This window comes from Bos grunniens, chromosome 20, assembly GCF_055505025.1.
Source record: "Bos grunniens cultivar Pamir isolate PY7600 chromosome 20, Bosgru_T2T1.0, whole genome shotgun sequence".
Lineage (NCBI taxonomy): Eukaryota > Metazoa > Chordata > Mammalia > Artiodactyla > Bovidae > Bos > Bos grunniens.
Genome location: NC_141184.1, coordinates 63177861 through 63199313, shown reverse-complemented (window position 1 = coordinate 63199313; position 21453 = coordinate 63177861). Strand labels below are relative to the sequence as shown.

The 21453-nt window shown below is 37.2% G+C and overlaps 1 protein-coding gene across 3 annotated transcripts in view; it reads right to left on the bottom strand.

Annotated features, from left to right (window-relative positions):
- Window positions 1-21453, bottom strand: part of TNPO1 (transportin 1) — a 93673-nt gene that overhangs the window by 17347 nt on the left and 54873 nt on the right. For all 3 annotated transcript variants that reach the window (XM_086362110.1, XM_086362111.1, XM_086362112.1), the window contains exons 8-17: window positions 20230-20352; window positions 17202-17320; window positions 11337-11397; window positions 10416-10584; window positions 6354-6506; window positions 5348-5573; window positions 2960-3131; window positions 2019-2105; window positions 498-605; window positions 207-365 (exon numbers count right to left, since the gene is read on the bottom strand). In XM_086362110.1, coding sequence (XP_086218236.1) covers window positions 207-365; window positions 498-605; window positions 2019-2105; window positions 2960-3131; window positions 5348-5573; window positions 6354-6506; window positions 10416-10584; window positions 11337-11397; window positions 17202-17320; window positions 20230-20352 — 1377 coding nt within the window. The remainder of the gene's footprint in view (window positions 1-206; window positions 366-497; window positions 606-2018; window positions 2106-2959; window positions 3132-5347; window positions 5574-6353; window positions 6507-10415; window positions 10585-11336; window positions 11398-17201; window positions 17321-20229; window positions 20353-21453) is intronic.

Here is a 21453-nt window from a genome sequence, read left to right as displayed (position 1 = left end):
TCGATGCGCGATACTGGATGCTTGGGGCTGGTGCACTGGGACGACCCAGAGGGATGGTGTGGGGAGGGAGGAGGGAGGAGGGTTCAGGATGGGGAACACATGTATGCCTGTGGCGGATTCATTTTGATATTTGGCAAAACTAGTGCAATTATGTAAAGTTTAAAAAAAAAAAAAGTTTCTGTTCATTTTAATTTAGTAAATCTCACCTGCATGCACTGATACATTAGTGTTAGAATGTTACTTCGTGCTACCAGCTGTTCAATGTTGCCTCCAAGTCCTTCAGCCAGGCCACTGAGTAAATCAAGGGCCACTATCATAAAATCTTTATCTGGAGCCTCATATTGATCCGGTTGAGCATTGTTCAGCTGAAATTACACACAATTTTTTGAAAACTTACTTTAAACCAATTACTGAAAAAGTTTTTATGCATTATGCCTATCCTTAGAAAAATGTTTCTGATGCCAATAAGGGAGAGATATAAAAACTTGTTTAAATACCATGGCTTGTGCAAGAGTCTTCTGCACTAGGTTCACGCAGCGCTGGTACACAGGTTCACAGTACGGAAGAAAGCCAGACTGCAGGGCCGTGGCGACTGAAGACAGGCACTAGAAGGATAAAGCAGATGCATGTAACACCTCCAGGTATAACTAAGATTATGATAAATGCTTGAAAGAGTGCTCAATAAAAATCTTGGTCATTTCTACTCTTCTGTAGTATAGCAGTTTATCTTTTCACACCTCTCTTTTGGATGCGGTTGTTGCTGCTAAGTTTACTAGCTGGTCAAGGGAGGTTTCCTCAGAAAAAAAACTTAAGGTTTCTATAATGAACACTATCTTTCAGGAACAAATTTCAGTATTACGTATTCCTATTTCTTCTCCTCAAATATGAGAATTATTTATCTTCCCATCTTGGTCAATAATGTGGGTAGATCTCAGAATGTGGGCACATTCTGAGCCTTGCCTGGAAGTAAATATGTTTAGCTATAATTATTATTCTTATTCTGTTGGGCCCAGAATTAGCCATTGCTCTTTGTCACATAAGTTTTTACTTTGTTGGGTAGGGACCATTCAAGGCAGAAGTGGTGACCCCTGAAATAACAGGGGAGACTAGAATGACTGATCTGGCTCTATCAAAATCAATTCATCCAGATTTAAGTTGGCACATTTGAGTGTGTGTTCAGTTATTTGAATAGCATATAAACTTGGTGGGGCAGGGGGAGGTGTTTAAAAAAAGTATTTAAATACATGAAAAACAAAACTTCAAACTATATAGAAAAGGTGTCAATGCTACTTCACATGTATATGAGTATATATATGCATAAACAATAGAGTAAAGAATTTAAGCTATATCAATTATGACATGGCTGTATATCTACATAAAGAAATACAGTTAAGTAGAAACAGACATACACACACACACACACACACACACACACACACACACTCTCATATGGAAAGATCTCCAAGGATAATTTACTATCAAGTACAACAGGTTAGAAAACACAAATTCAATAGTTTGTCCCTGGTGGCTCAGCAGTGAAGAATCCCCCTGCAATGCAGAGACAAGGTTCAATGGCTGGATCGGGAAGATCCCCTGGAGGAGGACATGGCAACCCACTCCAGCATTCTTGCCAGGAAAATCCCATGCAGAGGTAAGAGGTGCCTGGTGGGCTACCCTACATGCGGGGCAGAGTTGGACACGATGGAAGAGACTGAGCATACAGGTCAAGTTATATGGAGTTGCGTGTTTATTCAGCATTTTAACAGAAATGGTTCAGAATGTAAATTAACACTTATTACATATAATCATCATAGGTCTGAACATGTGTTTTTTTGATGAAAAACAGGTTAATTAAATGTTGCCAGCTTAGTATACCTCTGAAGGGAATGGCTACCCACTCTAATATCCTTGCCTGAGGAATTTCATGGACAGAGGAGCCTGCCAGGCTACAGTCCATGAGGTTGCAGAGTCTGATGCAGCTGCGTGACTAACAAACATACACACGGTCAGTAGCATACCTCAAGTAAAGGGAAGAGATCTTTATCTTCATCCTTTAACATGTTCCATTTCTGGATCAGTGGAGGCATTAGCATCTGGATATATTCCTAAATTACAATGATGAAAAACACAGAAAGCTCCACTATCATATGTAAACAAGTCCATACCGAGTCTATGAAAACTAAAATCCATTTAGAGTAATTGTATGAAATTTTTACAGAAAGAATTTTAAGACTTATTCTTTGAATTTTTTTAGTCCCATGACCTGAGACATGTAATATGACTTGCTGTTCAGCAGGTTATAAATGACAAGATAAATTTATTAAAGACATTTGTAGAAAAAGATTCATAATCATTTAAGTGTTCTAAGACAGAAGAATCCCTGCAATCAAATCAATAAACAGTCATCATGTAAACAGGAGCATTACAAGTAGTCTAACCTAAGACATTAGGAAACCCCCTACCAAACAAAATCAAAACAACCATCAAAGCAAACCCACAAACAAGTGTCTTGCACCAAGTGTTAAGCATAACCTATAAACACAGACTATTTCTTAAGATGTTTAACAGTGTAATCATAAACATGAAGTCTATTCTTCAGCAGGGGATTTCAAGCTATATTAAAATTCAAATATTAAACCCCATTTACAAACAGATTCATTCATCTCTTCTATTCTTAACTCTGAAATCCAGAGTATAAAACCTTTATCCCCTTTCCTTTTGTCACTCAAAAAGGTGTTGGTATATTCATGTGATAAACTGTTCTAATTTTCACACCCTGCACGTATTTCTTTTTTTAAAATATTATTTAAAAGTACACTTGCAATCTTTTTCAGCCCTATAGTCTTAAAGAAGAAAACACTAAGTGTTCACACCTCCCTAAACATTTTTCAAATATATATTGAGTATAACTATGCTTTATATTTGATTTTTCTCATAATGGTTCATCATAGATACTTACAGGTTTGTTTAAGTGATGTCCCACTGAGTCTGCTAAAGTTCCTATGGCATCATAAAGAATGAGCAAGTTCTTATGCTGGTATTTACTAAATGCAAAGACCAAGGTATCAAGTATATAAGCAAGGTAAGGAACAAGTTCTGTACAAGCCTCCTCTTCAAGGGTAGCAAAGGCACTATAATTTAAAAAGGGAGAGATTACTGTTGTAGAAAAGAAACAGTTCACAACAGAGACAAGAAATTAAGTATAGAGTTTAAAGAATACTTATTTACACGCACATCTCCCTACGTCACCACACCAGATACTTATTTTTATCATTTCCTTCCCATTCCTTACCACTTATTTCAAAGAGATTGACACTTATGGGTATCTGCTTAAACAATGGTAAAGTCGAAAACTGCTGGTTCATTCAACAATTTATTTGGTGTTTACTACTTATTTAGTGTCTGAGGGCTGGGAATATAGCAACGAACAAAACAATGTCCCCTTTCTCAGGGAGTTTACATTTTACTGATGTTCCAGACTAATGACACCAGAATTAAAACTATTAAAACTTACATTACCATATGTAACATAGATAGCCAATGGGAATTTGCTGTATGGTTCAGGAAATTCAAATAGGGGCTCTGCATCAACCTAGACAGGTGGGATGGGGCAGGAGATGGGAGGGAGGTTCAAAAGCGAGGGGATGTGTATACCTATGGCTGATTCATGTTGAGGTTTGACAGAAAACAAAACTTTGTAAAGCAATTATCGTTCAATAAAAAACAACAACAAAAAAAACCCCCAAAACTCTTCACCCTTCACTTGCATACCAAGCACCACAAAAAGATAGAAGCAGCTTTAACAGTGTGTTTGAGATGTCTGAGAACACAGCAGTATCATGGTCTCTCAAATGCTTCTCTTAGAGGGAGAGGGAATGAGGTGCTGGCAGCCACAAATTTTCAACTATAAGAACAAATTCCAAAGTATCTAATACACAGCATGGTGATGACAGTTAATACAGTATTGAGTCCTTAGAAGTTGCTGAGTAGATTTTCAGCATTCTCACAAAAAAGAGTTACCTGTGTTAATCCTGGTAAATGTTCTACCACGGTTATCTGTATTAAATCATCATTGTTGTATACTTTAAGTATTGCAATTATGTTTGTCAATTTTTCCTCAGTAAAGTTTAAAATTTTTTCTCTAAGCCCTACACTATACATAAGAATGTACAATGCATTTGTTATTAGAAATTTGTTTACTTGTAGCTTATCTGTTAGGACAAATACACAAGAAAGGAACAAGCTCTAGGGTCTCGGGCAATTACTTCACCTTATACCTAAATTTTTCTTGACTTTAAGGTGTATCTGGCCCTTCATTTGTGAAATTAAGGTTATAGTATTCTGTCCTAGCCAGGCAGGAATTTCCTAAAATGACAGGCTTAAGCCATTTGTTAATTAAAGTCTTGTTCATTAACACTGAACTATATTTCTTTCATGGCACTTTCCACAAATTATATACCTTACTAGCCTATAAATTTTAAGATGGCAGAGACTGTACGCACAACATTTTATATATGTCTAACAATTAGTAAAAAAAAAAAAAAAAAAAAAACACCTTGCTGAATGAAACATCTACCAGAAACCAAATATAATGTGTACCCTCCCTTCCCTTGAAAAAAAATTTGGTGCTATTAATCACCAAAGCTCCCTTGTTTAACTTTCTTTCATATCATTATGAATTAGAACTCTTTCAAATCTGGTAGAGTCTAACTACACTTAAACTTACTTTCCTCTCTTTCAGCAGCTATTTCTTCCTTATTAACAAAGTGAACAGTAGAAGCAATTCTACTTGAAAAATTAAGAACTATAAACATAAATGGCAAGCATTTTTAGAACATGAAGATTTATTCCAGAAAACTGAAATATTCATAGTAATGAAACCGCTGATCTGATGAACAGACAACCCCAAATGCAACTGACAAGAGTGGTTACTGGAGTTGAACCACTGTGGCAGATGGGTCGTCACCGCAGGACTTCCTGAGGAGTTATGGAGCTGACTGTAGACTAAAAAAGTCAGTCCTGCTCAAACTTTTGTATTTCTCCAAGAATAGGACTCTTGCCACAACCACTCCAAATATCTGTGGGAATGAGGGTGAAAGATAACACTAATGTTATAGCCAGTGAGAAAAAAAAAAAAAAAATGAAGAAAATAGCAAATACAAATCTCTAGTTAAGAGTCTCACTTGGATTTGCAAAACCATCAGCTGGAAGATATGGATAACAAAAAAAAAATCCCATTAATAGTTTAATATCAACATGTCATCACAGGCTTGAAAATTAAGTTTCGCCCTGAAATCTTCACACTCCCTTCTCCCACCATGAACAACTTGTTATGAACTTGTCTTACCTGCAGGCAGCTTCCTGTACTCTCTTGTTGCTATCCAGGATACGTTTTAGCAGTTCTGTCATTAATGGCTTCAGGTACGTGTCTGGGGGCTGGCTGACTACCCAGTGTGCATAGCGGCTAAGAGTCCAGCACGTTATGGAACGCACAAGAGCCTTTTTATCAGAGAGGCACTGAATAAGGTGAGGAATGAGCTCAGGTAGGTATGGAATCATGCCTTGCATGCAACCTAGGGAAAAAAACCCCAAATACTTCAGGAAGTGCTCAAATTTGGTTAAAATTATTTCAGGTGAATATTAAACTGATAGATGCATCAATGAAAAATATTCAATTATTTCTATTCTAATAAGTATATTTAATAATCTGTTTCAAAACTTTTAAATAACTGAAATGAGAGCTAACTGCTCTTAAGTATCTTCTAGTAGGGTTTGTCGTTCAGTCACTCCCTCGTGTCTGACTCTGTGACCCCATGGACTGCAGCACACCAGGCTTCCCTATCTTCCCAGTAGGGATAAGAAAGCTCATTTTACTTCTGCTACAGAAATTATGCAAAATGCATCAATTTCTTATAGATAGATATTTACAGCTAGAAAAGAATAATAATTCTTTCTAGGGCCAGTGACACTTGACTTACGTTCCTTACACCTACATATGGAAGTTATTTTTCTAGCAACAGGGATGTTTCCGAGATCAGAACCCTCTCATTCTGTTCTCTTCATTACAACAAAAGCACTTGCAAAATATCTGGCTGGGGTTCTAAGTCACTCTATGGTTGTTTAGTAATAATTAACTAGCTCAAAAGTGAAAACTCATTCTAAGATGGCTCTTAGACTCAAATATCCTTTTTAAGGTTAATATGGATCACAGTCTTATCTACCTCAACAGTCTTATCTTACTAGGAACACAAGTCAGTAAACAAAGTATGTGTCTCGTTTCTGCTTAATTAAAGTAGTCATGTCACATTAGCACCTACTGAGGACTTGACAGTTTCAGTTTGACTCAGACTTACCTTCAGCAATTGCTCCTAAAACCAAGATGCCTGATTCTTTAACAACCCATTCATGATGAAAAAGTAATTCTTTCAAAAGGGGCAAAATATGTGGCAAAAGTTCATCACGATATACATTAGCAAGAACATCTAGGGCGGCTGCAGAACATTTTCCTAAGGAAATATTTAATTCAAAAACATTACATTAACTTCTATCATTCAGTTATATAACTATAAATCTATCTATACGTAGATAAAATTTGTTGTAAGTAACACATTTTTACCTATACAAAGTTTTTAAGAATTCAATTAAATAGGAGGTAATCACAAGAAAAAAAAAACTCTATTGACCAAAACACTTTATGACCAAGAATCAGTAAACTAATCATAAAAATATTTTATTTTGCAAATGACTACCAATTTTTTTTTTTTTTAAATAAAGCTGTTACACTGGCCAGAAATAACACTTTACTCATCAATAAGGATCTTAGTTAAACTGTATGGTAGTTTCATTCATATAAATATTACACTGCCATGAAACAAAATGAAATCTTTAAGTACTAATACAGAATGAGTTGTATGATGTGCAGAGAAGAATCAGCAAAGTACACACAATCTGATTTCACTTCTGGAAAATCAGCTTCTCCTCCAAAAAAGAAGATTCAGGCATACCTCAAATACTGCAGGTTCAATTCTAGACCACTGCAATGAAGTGAGTCAAATCAAACTTTTCATTTCCAAGTACATATAAAATTATGCTCAAGTTATAGTGTTATTTATGTCGGAAAAAACCTTAACTGATACACACTTTATACCTAAAAAAATGCTACCCATCATCTGCAGTTCTAACATTGCTTCCTTGCTAAGTGTAATCATTTCTAACTTTTTATTTAAAGTAAGAGATACGCAACTCTTCCTTTCACTTGAACATTCAAGAGGACATGAAAGGTTATTAACTGGTCTAATTTCAACAGTGTTGTGTCTCAGAGAACAGGGAGGCCCAAGGAGAAGGGGAGAGATGGGGAATCGCTTATGGATAGAGCAGTCTGAACACATACAACATACATACAGACCTCCGTCTTATGAGCACGGTTCATGGAGCCCCAAAACAATTATAACAGTTAACATCAAAGATCACAGATGACACACTGTCATAACAGATATAATAACAAAACAGTTTGAATTCTTATTCCAAGAATTACCCAAATGTGACAGAGATACAAAGGCAAGCAAACGCTACTGGAAAAATGGCACCAACAGACTTGATCAATGCAGGGTTGCTACAAACTTCACTTTATAAAAAAATGCATTATCTATGAAGTATAAGAAAAACTGTAGCAGACTGGTTCCAAATCGGTAAAGGAGAACATGAAGGCTGTATATTGTCACCCTGCTTATTTAACTTATACGCAGAGCACATCATGCAAAATGCTGGACTGGACAAAGCACAAGCTGGAATCAAGATTGCTGGGTTCGAAGTATCAATAACCTTAGATATGCAGATGACACCACCCTAATGGCAGAAAGTGAAGAACTAAAGAGCCTCTTGACAAAAGTGAAAGAGGAGAGTGAAAAAGTTGGCTTAAAACTCAACATTCAGAAAACTAAGATCATGGTATCTGGTTCCATCAATTCATGGCAAATAGTTGGGGAAACAGTGGAAACAGTGACAAACTTTATTTTTGGGGGCTCCAAAATCACTGCAGATGGTGACTGTAGCCATGAAATTAAAAGATGCTTGCTCATAGGAAGAAAAGTTATGACCAATCAAGATAGCATATTAAAAAGCAAAGACATTACTTAGCCAACAAAGTCCATCTAGTCAAAGCTATGGTTTTTCCAGTAGTCATGTATGGATGTGAGAGTTGGACTATAAGGAAAGCTGAGCACTGAAGAATTGATGCTTTTGAACTGTGGTGTTGGAGAAGACTCTTGAGAGTCCCTTGGACTGCAAGGAGATCCACCCAGTCCATCCTAAAGGAGATCAGGCCTGAATATTCATTGGAAGGACTGATGCTGAAGCTGTCACTCTAATACTTTGGCCACCTGATGCCAAGAACTGACTCATTTGAAAAGACCCTGACGCTGGGAAAGATTGAAGGTGGGAGAAGGGGATGACAGGGGATGAGATGGTTGGATGGCATCACCGACTCGATGGACTTGAGTCTGAGTAAACTCCAGGAGCTGGTGATGGACAGGGAGGCCTGGCGTGCTGCAGTCCATGGGGTCTCAAAGAGTTGGACACCACTGAGCGACTGAACTGATGAAGTATAAGAAAGAAAGTGTAACAGACTAAGGTAAGCCTGTAGGTGTTTACGGAAAAACATACACATGAGTGAAAAGAAGTGTCCCCTCTCCCTCCCCAATGCAACATACACTGTTACTTTTGCAGTTCTCTACATTAAATCCTAATTCATCCTCCCCCTTACAGTTGGTATACAACGGGAAGTAATTTGTGATAGTAATGAAGACCTTGGGTTTTCTTGTTCTGTAACATATGGGTTCCAGAACTACTTGTGCCACCAGAACTAGCTATGCTAACCTCGGGCAAGTTTCTCTTTTTGCAGTATCTTTACCTTCCTAAGGCTGTTGAAAAGATTAAACGTGATATGCATACAAAGCCCTTGGCCTAGGGCTGGGCACATTGGTCACTGTAAGGAACTGTTACTTATAGGGAACTAAATGGGAGTAATCAGCATTATTCCAAATGAACGACACAGTTCAGGATGATCATTCACGTCCTTAACTGTGCCATCAGTTATTAGAAATCTCAGTCTTCTGAATCACAGAGTGGTTCTTAACTGGTGGTGACTTTGTGTCCCAGGGACCATCTGGCAGTATCTCAGGACACTGCTGCTTGTCGCAGTCTTAGGTGTGTTCTCCCTCTGATCTCCTGCGCTACTGCCTTCTACTGGTGAGAGATCAGGGATGCTGCTCAAAATCCTGTAATGAGCAGGACAAGCCCACAACAAAGAATTAGTGGCCCAAAACATCCAATGTGCTGTGAACTACAGAAGTAAAGATTTAAAAACCAGCACCCAAGCAAAACCGAAACACAGGTGTCGAGGTTCTCCCCAGAGTTATCTAATTAGTGTGTGGCCCACAACACAGGGTGAACAGATGATGTGGATTTGTCGCTAATATTGAAAACAGAAGTTTTAAAAAGCATATTTTGAAGTCTGGAGGAAAAAGGGATTTACATTATCTTAGAAATATGCATGATAATCAACCAATCTTCATGCAAATTATGACATACAAAAAAATAAGTTAGGAAAACAGGAAAAGCCACGGCCAGTGTTCCTATTTCGTATATACTTTGTTATCAAACATACATTTTGCATCCAACAAAACACATTTCCTATATATTTTGTATCCAACAAAACATACACCCCCTTTGAGAAGTGACACTGTGAGATTAAAGTCTTTTTAAGGAATATGATGACAAGCAAATGAAGAACAGACCCACTGGGAAGAAACAAAACAAATCCACAATAAGATCATTACTTCACATCCAGAAGAAGACACCCAGAAAGTATTGGCAAATGTGGAGAACCTGTAGCCCTAAGACCCTGCTAGGGGAAAGCAAATGGCAAAGTAAGTGTGAAAAACAGTCTGGCAGTACCTCAAAATATTGAACATAAAAGTTTCCATGTGATCCAATAATCCTATTCCTGGGTATATACCCAAGAGAGCTGAAAACTTAGGACCACATATTAAACCTTATGTAACTGGTCATAACATCACTACCGACAGTAGCCAAAGAGGGGAAACAAAACGTCCATCTGCTAATTAACAGATGAATCAGTCACAAAGACCACTTTTTGTACAATTCCACTTATAGAAAATGTCCATTAGAGTTCAGAAAATGGGAGTGACTACTAAGTATGTAGTTTCTCTTAGGGTGACAAAAATGTTTCAAAATTTACTGAGATGATGGTTGCACAACTCTGTGAATACACTGAAAACCACTAAATTGTATTCTTTTGTATGGTTAAGTGAACTATGTATGAGGGCACTGTAGGATGTGTTACTTCCCAATTAAACTGTTATCCAAGCAGGCGACTGTGCTTCTCTATGACTTACTTAGATTCCAGTCAGAAATCGTGTCATCATCATCAATTTCATCGTCGTCGTCCTCCTCCTCTTCAATTCCATCTTCATCATGCTGCTGAGCCACTGTCCTTGATCGATGAAACCGTGGCCTTATATCTTGCTCACTATCAGGAATTGTTTCATCTTCTTCAACATCACCCTGTGTATTTTTTAAAAGGAAAATTCTGGTTATATTCATATAAGCTAATAGTACGTATATGGGTAAAAGAATGAGAATATTCACAGATAGCATGACACATGATTCTGAAATACAGCTGATGCTTGAACAGTATGGGTGTGAACTGCATGTCCAGTTCAAACAGGATGCAGATTTCTCTCTAAATGAAGTATTAGACGACTACATAATCTGTGGTTGGTTGCATTTGCAGATATGGAACCATGGACACGAAGGGCCAACTGTGAAGTTAATCAGGGATTTTTGATTGCACTGGAGGTCAGTGCCCCTAATATCCCATTGTTAAGGGTCAGCTGTTGAAAATAGCTCTTTGTGAAGGGGAGAATAGGCTATCACATAACCCATGTTAGATTATCAGGGATTTTGAACCACATAAGACAGTTTCCCAACATCTGGTATAATCTAGAGTATCTGAATCGAATTTAGAACATATTTAAGATTATTTTAAAATGAACCCCAAACAGTCAGAATTAACAGGAAATTCACGCTAACTCTAACTCTACTAGTGTCACCATCTAGTTAGTTTCAATTAAGCTAGAATCTACTGCCAGTCAAATTCACTGTTTGCTTCTATCTTTGAACTCCATAGCATATTATATAACAGAAAGCCTATTTAAATAGAGCCTACTCTAAATAAATGTCCTATTAGTCAAATTCAAACATCTGTAAGTCAGTGAAAATAAACATCCTTATTCACCAAGGAATAGTTTCCTTACCTTAAGTAGGATAATATCTATATCTGAATACTTCATGCCATTCACTAACACAGGGATCAACCTATAAAGACAGAAATTCATGAATCAAAGATCTAAAGATCTCAAGGTCTCAACAATCTCATGAATACTAATAATACCACCACTACTGTTAATACTGCCTTATAGCATATTCTATGTCTGTCTTTCTCCAATGATGAGTACTCCCAATGTGTATCTTAGGCCTTTTACATACTCATGCATAGAATCTACTGGATGGAATTTTAGACTGGACAAGATAGCTTGCCAAGAGTGCTTAAAAATAAAAACAATAATTTCTTTTTTTTTTTTTTTGCAATTTCTCCCCTAAGAACTTATCCCAAATACACGAAGGAACATTCCCAATTCGTAAAGACTCATGTTCCGTGATGCAAGACTAAGAACAATGGAAACAATTTAAATGTTCATCACTAAGGGCCTGGTTAAAAATAAGTTACAACTGGGAATTTCCCAGCAGTCCAGTGGTTAGAACTCTGCATTTTCACTGTAGGGGCTGGGTTTTAATCCCTGGTTGGGGAACTAAGATCCTGTAAGGATCTTATTTTTGGATGCACACAGTCATAAACAAAGAAACAAATGACAGTGAAACTGGAAAAACAAAAAACCACCCGTGCAAAATACATAAAAAGCTCATATCCATTTGTATTAAAAACAATGAGATTCCTACCCACAGCAATCAGGTAAGAAAAAGAAATAAAGGATGCATTCCTATATACTAACAACAAAAGATCAGAAAGAGAAATTAAGGAAATAATCACATTTACCATTACATCAAAAAGAATAATACCTAAGAATAAACCTACTCAAGGATGCAAAAGACCAGTATTCAGAAAACTATAAGATACTGATGAAAGAAAGAAAAAAATGACACAGACGGAGAGTTATCCCATGTTCTTTGATTAGAAGAATCACTATTGTCAAAATGACTATACCACCTAAAGCTATCTACAGATTCATTGCAATCCCTATCAAATTACCAATAATATTTTCCACAGAACTAGAACAAATAATCTCACAATTTGTATGAAAACGCAAAAGACCCTGAATAGCCAGAGCAATCTTGAGAAAGAAAACAAAGTTGGAGGAATCAGGCTCCCTGACTTCAGACTATACTACAGTAATCAAAACAGTATGGTACTGGCACATAAACAAATATATTTCAGTCAGACAGGACAGTAAGTCCAGAGATAAACCAATGTATCTATGGTCACCTGCTGCTGCTGCTGCTAAGTCGCTTCAGTCGTGTCCGACTCTGTGCGACTCCATAGACGGCAGCCCACCAGGCTCCCCCGTCCATGGGATTTTCCAGGCAAGAGTACTAGAGTGGGGTGACATTGCCTTCTCCCTATGGTCACCTAATCCATGACAAAGATGACAAGAATATACAATGGAGAAAAGCGTCTTCAATAAGTGGTGCCAGGAAAAGCGGACAGCTATACACGTAAAAGAATGAAATTAAACACTCCCTAACACCATACACAAAAATAAACTTAAAATGGATTAAAGACCTAAATTTAAGACCAGACACTATAAAACTCATAGAGGAAAGCATAGGTAGAACACTCTGACATAAATTGTAGCATGATCTTTTTTGATCTACCTCTTAGAATAATGAAAATAACAAAAACAAACAAATGGGACCTAATTAAACTTTAAAATGCTTCTGTACAGCAAAGGAAACCATAAATAAAATGAAAAGACAACCCTCAGAATGGGAGGAAATATTTGCAAACAAAGCACACAACAAGGACTTACTCTAAAACACACAAATAGCTCATGCAGCTCGGGAAAAAAAGAACCCCACAACCCAATCAAAAAGTGGAAGATCCAAACAGACATTTCTCCAAAGACACATAGATGGCAAAAAGCAGCACATGAAAAGAAGCTCACCATAAAAACAAGAAAAATAATGCCATCTGCAGCAACATGGACAGTCCTAGAGATTGTCATACTGAGTGAAGTCAAGTCAGAGAGAGACAAAGACAAATATATTGCTTATATGTGGAAAGAACAAAAAAAGGTACAAATGAACTTACAAAACAGAAATAAAGTCACTGATGCAGAAAACAAACTTATGGTCAACAACAGGGGGCGGGGGTGGGGGCTGTTGGGCAGATAAATTGGGAGATTGGGATTGATTAAATACAGTTTATATAAAATGGGTTTCCCATGTGGCACAGTGGTAAAGAATCCACCTGCTAATTCAGGAGATACAAGAGATGTATCTCTTGTAGGTTTGATCCCTAGGTCAGAAAGATCCCCTGGAGAAGGAAATGGCAACCTACTCTAGTATTCTTGCCTGGGAAATCCCATGGACAGAGGAGGCTGGTGGGCTACAGTCCACGGGGTCACAAAAGAGTTGAACATGACTGAGTATGACAACAATTTATAAAACAGGTGACTAAGCAGAGCACAGCGAACTCTACTTAAAATTGTGTAATGGCCTATATGGGAAAAGAACCTAAAAATGAGTAGATATATGTGCATGTGTAACCGATTCACTTTGCTGCACATCTGAAGCTAATAGAACATTATAAATCAACTAACCTCCAATAAAAAATTATTTAAAAAACAAGATTACCTATATAATTACTTATATACACAGACTAACTAGGAAAGCTACACAATAAACTGGTATCTTCAGAGGTGAGTGAGTAGGCTAACAAGGGACAATATCCATCTTCTACTTTATTTCTAAATGGCTGATATTTTTACAATGAGCCTACATTCAGTATTTCTATTCTTTTTAATAAAAGAGAAAGGGAAAGGGGAAAGGGAAGTAGCTCAGTCATGTCCGACTCTTCGCGACCCCATGGACTGCAGTCCACCAGGCTCCCCCATCCATGGGACTCTCCAGGCAAGAGTACTGGAGTCGGTTGCCATTGCCTTCTCCTTAATAAAAGAGATGATAGTGTTTAAAATATAAAAACAGAAAATTTGAAGGATTTTATTCAAAAGAAATAATGCAAGAAGGAAGAAAGAGTTCTATGGACAAGGTTATCATAGTCTGATAAAAGTTTAGAAATTTTATTTTTAATTTCTTAAGAGAATCACAATGTCTATAAACATGGAATTTCAGATATACTGAAATATTTACGACTAGCTAAAAAAAATATGTATCAAAACATGTTAGGTAAAGGTCAGAATACTAACTTTAGTTCCGCTTGCAGCTATGATGGTTTTCATCTTTGACAGGTTTCTTACACTTTGTTTTCTCACTGTTCAGCCATGCACACTAAGATGAGTCTAGTGAGGACAGAAGGTAGGGGAACGCTCTGGAAACACCTAACAATGCCCACAGCCTGCTGCTCCCAAATTCTATCTTTAATTGTTCTGGGTGGCATGGGAAAAGAATGAATAGGCAAAAGAAATTCATACTCATATGCTGTGGGCTTATTAATAAAGCAACTTCTTTATAACCTAGATGAGTAAGCTAAGGTTCAGGCTTCCTGGGTGGCTCAGTGGTAAAGAATCCACCTGCCAATGCAAGAGATGCAGTTTGATCCCTGGGATGGGAAGATCCCCTGGAGGAGGGCATGGCAACCCACTGCAGTATTCTTGCCTGGAGAATCCCATGGACAGAGGAGCCTGGCGGGCTACAGTCCACGGAGTTGCAAAAGAGTTAGACACAGCTGAGTGACTGAGTAAAGAATTGTTTTAGCTTTCTCCTATAGCCTCATGTTTTAGAAAACAAGAGAGAATTTTAGTGCAACATCATGGAAAGGCAATGATGTTAATACCAATAATGAATGTTTACTGAGTACTTAAGTATATACCAGGAGAAGGAAATGGCAACCCACTCCAGTACTCTTGCCTGGAGAATCTCATGGATGGAGGAGCCTGGTGGGCTACAGTCCATGGGGTCGAAAAGATTCGGACACGACTGAGCGACTTCACTTCACTAAGTATATACCAGGCACTGGGTTAATTGTTTTCTATGGATCAATCCGTCAATAAGCCCCAGGAGATATTAATGTATTATGTGTAAGAATAAAGGTGGGGAAAAAAAACAAAATAATTCTGGTGGAAAAAAGACCTGTTCTACCAGGTAACAAATGCTCAATAACCAAAAGAACATACTACTGGCTAAAAACAACAACAAAAACCACACAACATAGCCCAGAAACAGATAAAAGAATTTAATCCTATTCTTTGTTACATTAATGTTTTCTATGTGAAATAAGAGATCTCATTTTGATCTCATCTCATCAAAAAATCAGCTAAAATTGCTGATCTTTTAGCCTGCTACCAAGTTACTGGTTGCTTAAAAAAATTTGGATTTTATTAGGGCAATGAAAGAGACCACCAATCTATAACTGCTCTTATCTCCTAATGTTAGAGATTAGGTTTGAATTAATAAAATCTCTTCAGCTTTATAAGAATTAATGTCTGTTTTTTATAAGACGTAGAACTATATGATCCAATAGTAAGAAACAAGCATATCTTAAAAGTGGCATCACAAATTAGAAAGAAGAATAAATTTCCTGGTGGGGTGGGGGGTGAGTGAAGGCAATCCATTTAGCACACCTTATACTTTACTCTAGATAATAAATTCTAGATTGACTAGAATAAAATATAGGTGGAATTGTTTTCTTGGTAAGAACTGACTACATGAAAATGAGAACATCTGAGTATACGAACTTCTGAAAAAAATGTGACTCCACTAATACAACATATTAAAACAAATGGTTATTTTTTTGCGTATTAGATGGCTAAGATTAGAAAAACTGTAATTAATGGATGGCAAAAGTTGTGACAAGATGAGACACTGCTAGTGTATTATAAACTGGAGAACACCGTGACGGGACAGCACTTCAAAGTTTAGACTAATGACATGGAGGAAAGGGCACAACTTATAGTAACTGACAAGAGCCGACCACAAAACAGTAAATGAAAATTTTAAGCACTAACTATAGACAGATGCCTTATTCATACTATCAAACTTATTTCTTTCCAAAACACTGATATATGACATCTGGTACACAGTACTCGGCATCTCAGGTGGCTCAGGCTCAGTGATAAAGGATCCACCTGCCAATGCAGGAGATGTGGACTCAATCCCTGGGTTGGGAAGACCCCCTGGAGGAGGCAATGGCAACCCACTCCAGAATTCTTGCCTGGGAAATCCCAAGGACAGGGGAGACTGGTTGGCTACAGTCCACTGAGTCGACTGAACATGCACACATGCATACAGTATTAATACAGAGAAAAACACATTAAAAGACAACACACCAAAAAGAACAACTGATTACTTAAGGGGGTGGAAATCCAATGGAGTTTAAATTTTCATGTAGAAAATTAAGTTTATGAGCCTGTATTTTAATTTCAAAAGAATGTGAGCACTACTTTTAAAAGTAACTGACTTTAATTGATTTCATATATATTTCATAAACCACTGCTATATACCTAAAAATAATAGTTTTACATCAATTCAATTTATCTCAATACTGGAAAAATGTATTAAAAAAACTGACTTAACAGCATTCATTGGGTTAAAAATAGACTTAACAATATGTTAACAAAAAACTCTTAGCACAACTAGTAAGAAGATCTGTGGAGGGGGGAAAAGAGTCCACAGTCAAAATTATAAGATTATAAAAAACTGCCATGGATTATCCAAAGTAAGTTATAATTCACAGCATAAACCACCCTCATGTAGTTTAGAAAACAAAAGGAATTGCTTCTTAAATAAACATCTTTACTTATACATCAGTAAAATTAAGCTCAACTTCTTCAGAACTTCACTACCTGATGGCATAAGTATGCAATCTAAAAATACGAAAATGAGGCATCACTGTTAACAAGACAGCACTGCTAAGAAATACTTACTTGGGAAGATGCCTTATGAGTACATCTTTGCATATTGGCTGCTCAGCCAAAGTGAGCCAAAATTCACAGGCTTCTAAAGCCACATTTTCATCTTGATCTTGGGTCCTCTGTAGCATGTACTGTAAACAAAAGAGCCTTAGTATTAATAGGTTTAAAGCATACAATTAAACCTAATCCAATTTCAGCAAGTTAAGAGTCCTTTGCTATGGGCCTTACCCTTTACAGTAGTTCTCAATTTAGGGTTTGGATTTTTTTTTTTAAAAGCCTCCTAATCAATTCTAAAAAGCAGCCAAACTTAAGAACTACTATTTTAGAATGCTGCCTAATATAAAGTGTCCAATTCATGTCTGTCTGCTTCTCAAAATAAACTCCACTAAACTTTTCATAAAATGGATAATCTTTTTATAATATAACGACCCAAGCTGTCTCTTATAATTACAACTATACCTTGAACCAACCAAGGGTAGGGGTGCCAACCCTTCAAGCAGTCAAATAATCCACATATATAGCCCATCTTCCACATATACAGTTCCTCATCTGCAGTTTCAGCCAATCTTGGGTTATGTAGTACTGTAGTACATATTTAGTATAAAAAAAAAATCTGTCTACGAATGGACCCATGCAGTTAAAACCTGTGTTGTTCAAGGGTCACCTATATATATATTAATACTTCCAATATTTAAGAAGATATATACGTATTATACAAGATTTTTTTTGAAGAAAGTAGACACATTTGTCAACTGCAATTTTCAGTTGCCAACAAAATAGGTTTATCATGTCCTTTGAACATACCAAGCCAAATTCACTTAGTTGAAAGAACATCTATCTGATCTCCAAATCTATCCAAACCTACCCTCCTTTAAAAAAACATCCCCAAACCAGGAAATCCCCTGGAGACCCAGTGGCTATGATGCAGTGCTCTCTCTGCTGGGGCCTTGGGTTTGAACTAAGATCCTGCAAGCCGTGCAGCTCAGCAAACCCCACCCCTCCACAAAAACCTTATACGTAAAAACAAAAGATCAAAGGCATGAATTCCCAATGTACCAGGGGCTGAAACTGGGGTCAAGTGATGAATTCCTGAATGAAACATCTCGTATTACAAAATACAGCCACACAACCACTCTGATAGGTCACCCCCTCCCATGTCCTACTACAATGCTGAGCACTGCTGAAGAAAGAATTGCAGCCGCACAAATTAGGTTCCCCAGGTGTGACATGAAAAATGATAAAACATTTTTCTTGATTTTCTGGTTAACTCCAAACTCTAACGAAATTTTCAACCAACGCCACCTGATTCTTCTAAACACTTCAGAGAGAACAGATTTATCAGCAAAAATGTCATTTATTCCCATTTTGCTGCTACATATCCTTATCAGTACATCTATTCTTCCTAATGTTTTAGAAAAGGAATTGCTGAACAGCATGAATGCTATCCTTTCTCTAACAGGTCTTAGAAATGCCATCCTTCAAGTACAACTATGTCCAGTAATATGAAAATTAGGCATGACTCTTTTAGCAATAATGAGTATTACCCAATAAATTACACTGTCCTAATAATAAGTTGCTATTACATATTCCTTACTTTAATAACGGCTGATCATGGAACAACAGACTGGTTCCAAATAGGAAAAGGAGTACGTCAAGGCTGTATATTGTCACCTTGTTTATTTAACTTATATGCAGAGTACACTATGAGAAACGCTGGACTGGAAGAAACACAAGCTGGAATCAAGATTGCTGGGAGAAATATCAATAACCTCAGATATGCAGATGACACCACCCTTATGGCAGAAAAGTGAAGAGGAACTCAAAAGCCTCTTGATGAAGGTGAAAGTGGAGAGTGAAAAAGTTGGCTTAAAGCTCAACATTCAGAAAATGAAGATCATGGCATCCGGTCCCATCACTTCATGGGAAACAGATGGGGAAACAGTGTCAGACTTTATTTTTCTGGGCTCCAGAATCACTGCAGATGGTGACTGCAGCCATGAAATTAAAAGACGCTTACTCCTTGGAAGGAAAGTTATGACCAACCTAGATAGAATATTCAAAAGCAGAGACATTACTTTGCCAACAAAGGTCTGGCTAGTCAAGGCTATGGTTTTTCCTGTGGTCATGTATGGATGTGAGAGTTGGACCGTGAAGAAGGCTGAGCGCCGAAGAACTGATGCTTTTGAACTGTGGTGTTGGAGAAGACTCTTGAGAGTCCCTTGGACTGCAAGGAGATCCAACCAGTCCATTCTGAAGGAGATCAGCCCTGGGATTTCTTTGGAAGGAATGATGCTAAAGCTGAAACTCCAGTACTTTGGCCACCTCATGCGAAGAGTTGACTCACTGGGAAAGACTCCGATGCTGGGAGGGATTGGGGGCAAGAGGAGAAGGGGACGACAGAGGATGAGATGGCTGGATGGCATCACTGACTCGGTAGACATGAGTCTGAGTGAACTCCGGGAGTTGGTGATGGACAGGGAGGCCTGGAGTGCTGCGATTCATGGGGTCGCAAAGAGTCAGACATGACTGAGCGACTGATCTGATCTGATCAGTGATCAATGTACTTACATAAAATTATTTTCATCACATAAAAACTGAAAGAGAATCTCTTAAAATCTAAATGGTCTACTAGAACTCACTATAAAGGTTATATATTTTCGACTTAGAAATCTCATTGTTACCATAAATCAAAAGTTGATCAGATCAACTTAGCAGTTATGTGTAGAAAACAAATTTTTATCTACTACAATTTTATCGGCCTAAGTCGTATCTAGTAAATACAAATCATCTACATATTTCCTAGTTACACTACAGTTAAAAGCTGTCTACTCCTGTAAATTACTTTCCTCTCTATAACATCTTAAATCTCATGAAAGAAAAATCACCATAATGATAACTTATAATTTTAAGGCAATCATAATTAATTTTTATAGCCCAAATGTGACAAATAAGAAAACAGTGATTTCACACTGTATGTTTTGTGCCCAAGAATTTCCCTGAGGGGAAGAGGAGGACAAAGTTTTTAAATTGCTTGTATTACCTCAACTATATTATGCATGTGAGGAAGCAGGCGATCCATCCGAACTTCAAGCAACATCACAAGTGCCCGGCACACATTTTTCCGTACCTCTGGTTCTTCATCACCAGCCAAGGCGAAGAGATTCTATCACACAAGAAAAATTTTCTTCTAGTTAAATATTCCAATATACTAGAAAGATTTATATATAATATTATCTTCAAGGTGGTAATATTTAAAGAAACTCTAAGATATAGCACAAATAAAGGCTTATGAATTAATTGGCCCACAGTATTAGATTATAAAGACAAACACAGGAAGCTAACTGCCAAAAATTATGATTTCAGTAAATGATCTATAGCCATTCTTTTAAACAAGAGTATGAGCGGCTGTGTTCTGAAGTAATTTTTAGTTTTCGAGAATAAAACCATGTCATTAGGACAGAGGAGCATTCATCCAGCTCACCCAGAAATAAAGATAATTATTAAAATACAATCTGATTTATCCTTCAAAATTACTGTCAATAGAGTATTCCTACCAACACTGATTCTTAACAGGCGCATGTTCTATGAGAGCATCAACAATTGGGACATATATACTGAGAGTTTCTAACAACCTAACCCTCAACTGTTGTTCACTAAGTCAAACTATAGTCCACGCTCAGTTAACTATACCAACAAGCCTTCACTAGAAGTTGTCTCTTGAAGAGGTTCAAGTGGAGATTCAAGAAGAGAAAACAGTAAGCCTTCCCTATCTCACTCCTGAGGTTTTACTTTACACACAAACACACACACACACAAATTGAAAGCAGCAAAAAAAAGAGCTAAAATAAAATAAGTAAAATCCAATGTGTCCCACTGTCTCTTCCCAGGACCACAGAAACGTCTCCAAACATATGAATCTGAAATCTAATTACAAAGAAAGGGTAAGACAACAGAATAATTTAAATATCAAATATGACAGTATGTTGCATTTTGAGAACTTTAATTTCTCCAAATCCTGCCTCTATTTCTGAGGCTTTCAAAACTCTGTAGTTGCACTTTTAATTTTACATAGTCGGAAATAGTACTGTTTTTCCAGCAGGTGCTGCTTTTATACAATTGTTCATTAAATTTGATGCTGTCTTACACATGAATACCCAGCTTTATCAAGGTATGTTATAGCCATGTATTAGTGATCAATACACTTTTCATCAATCAACCCTGAGTATTCATTGGAAGGACCAATGCTGAAGCTCCAATACTTTGG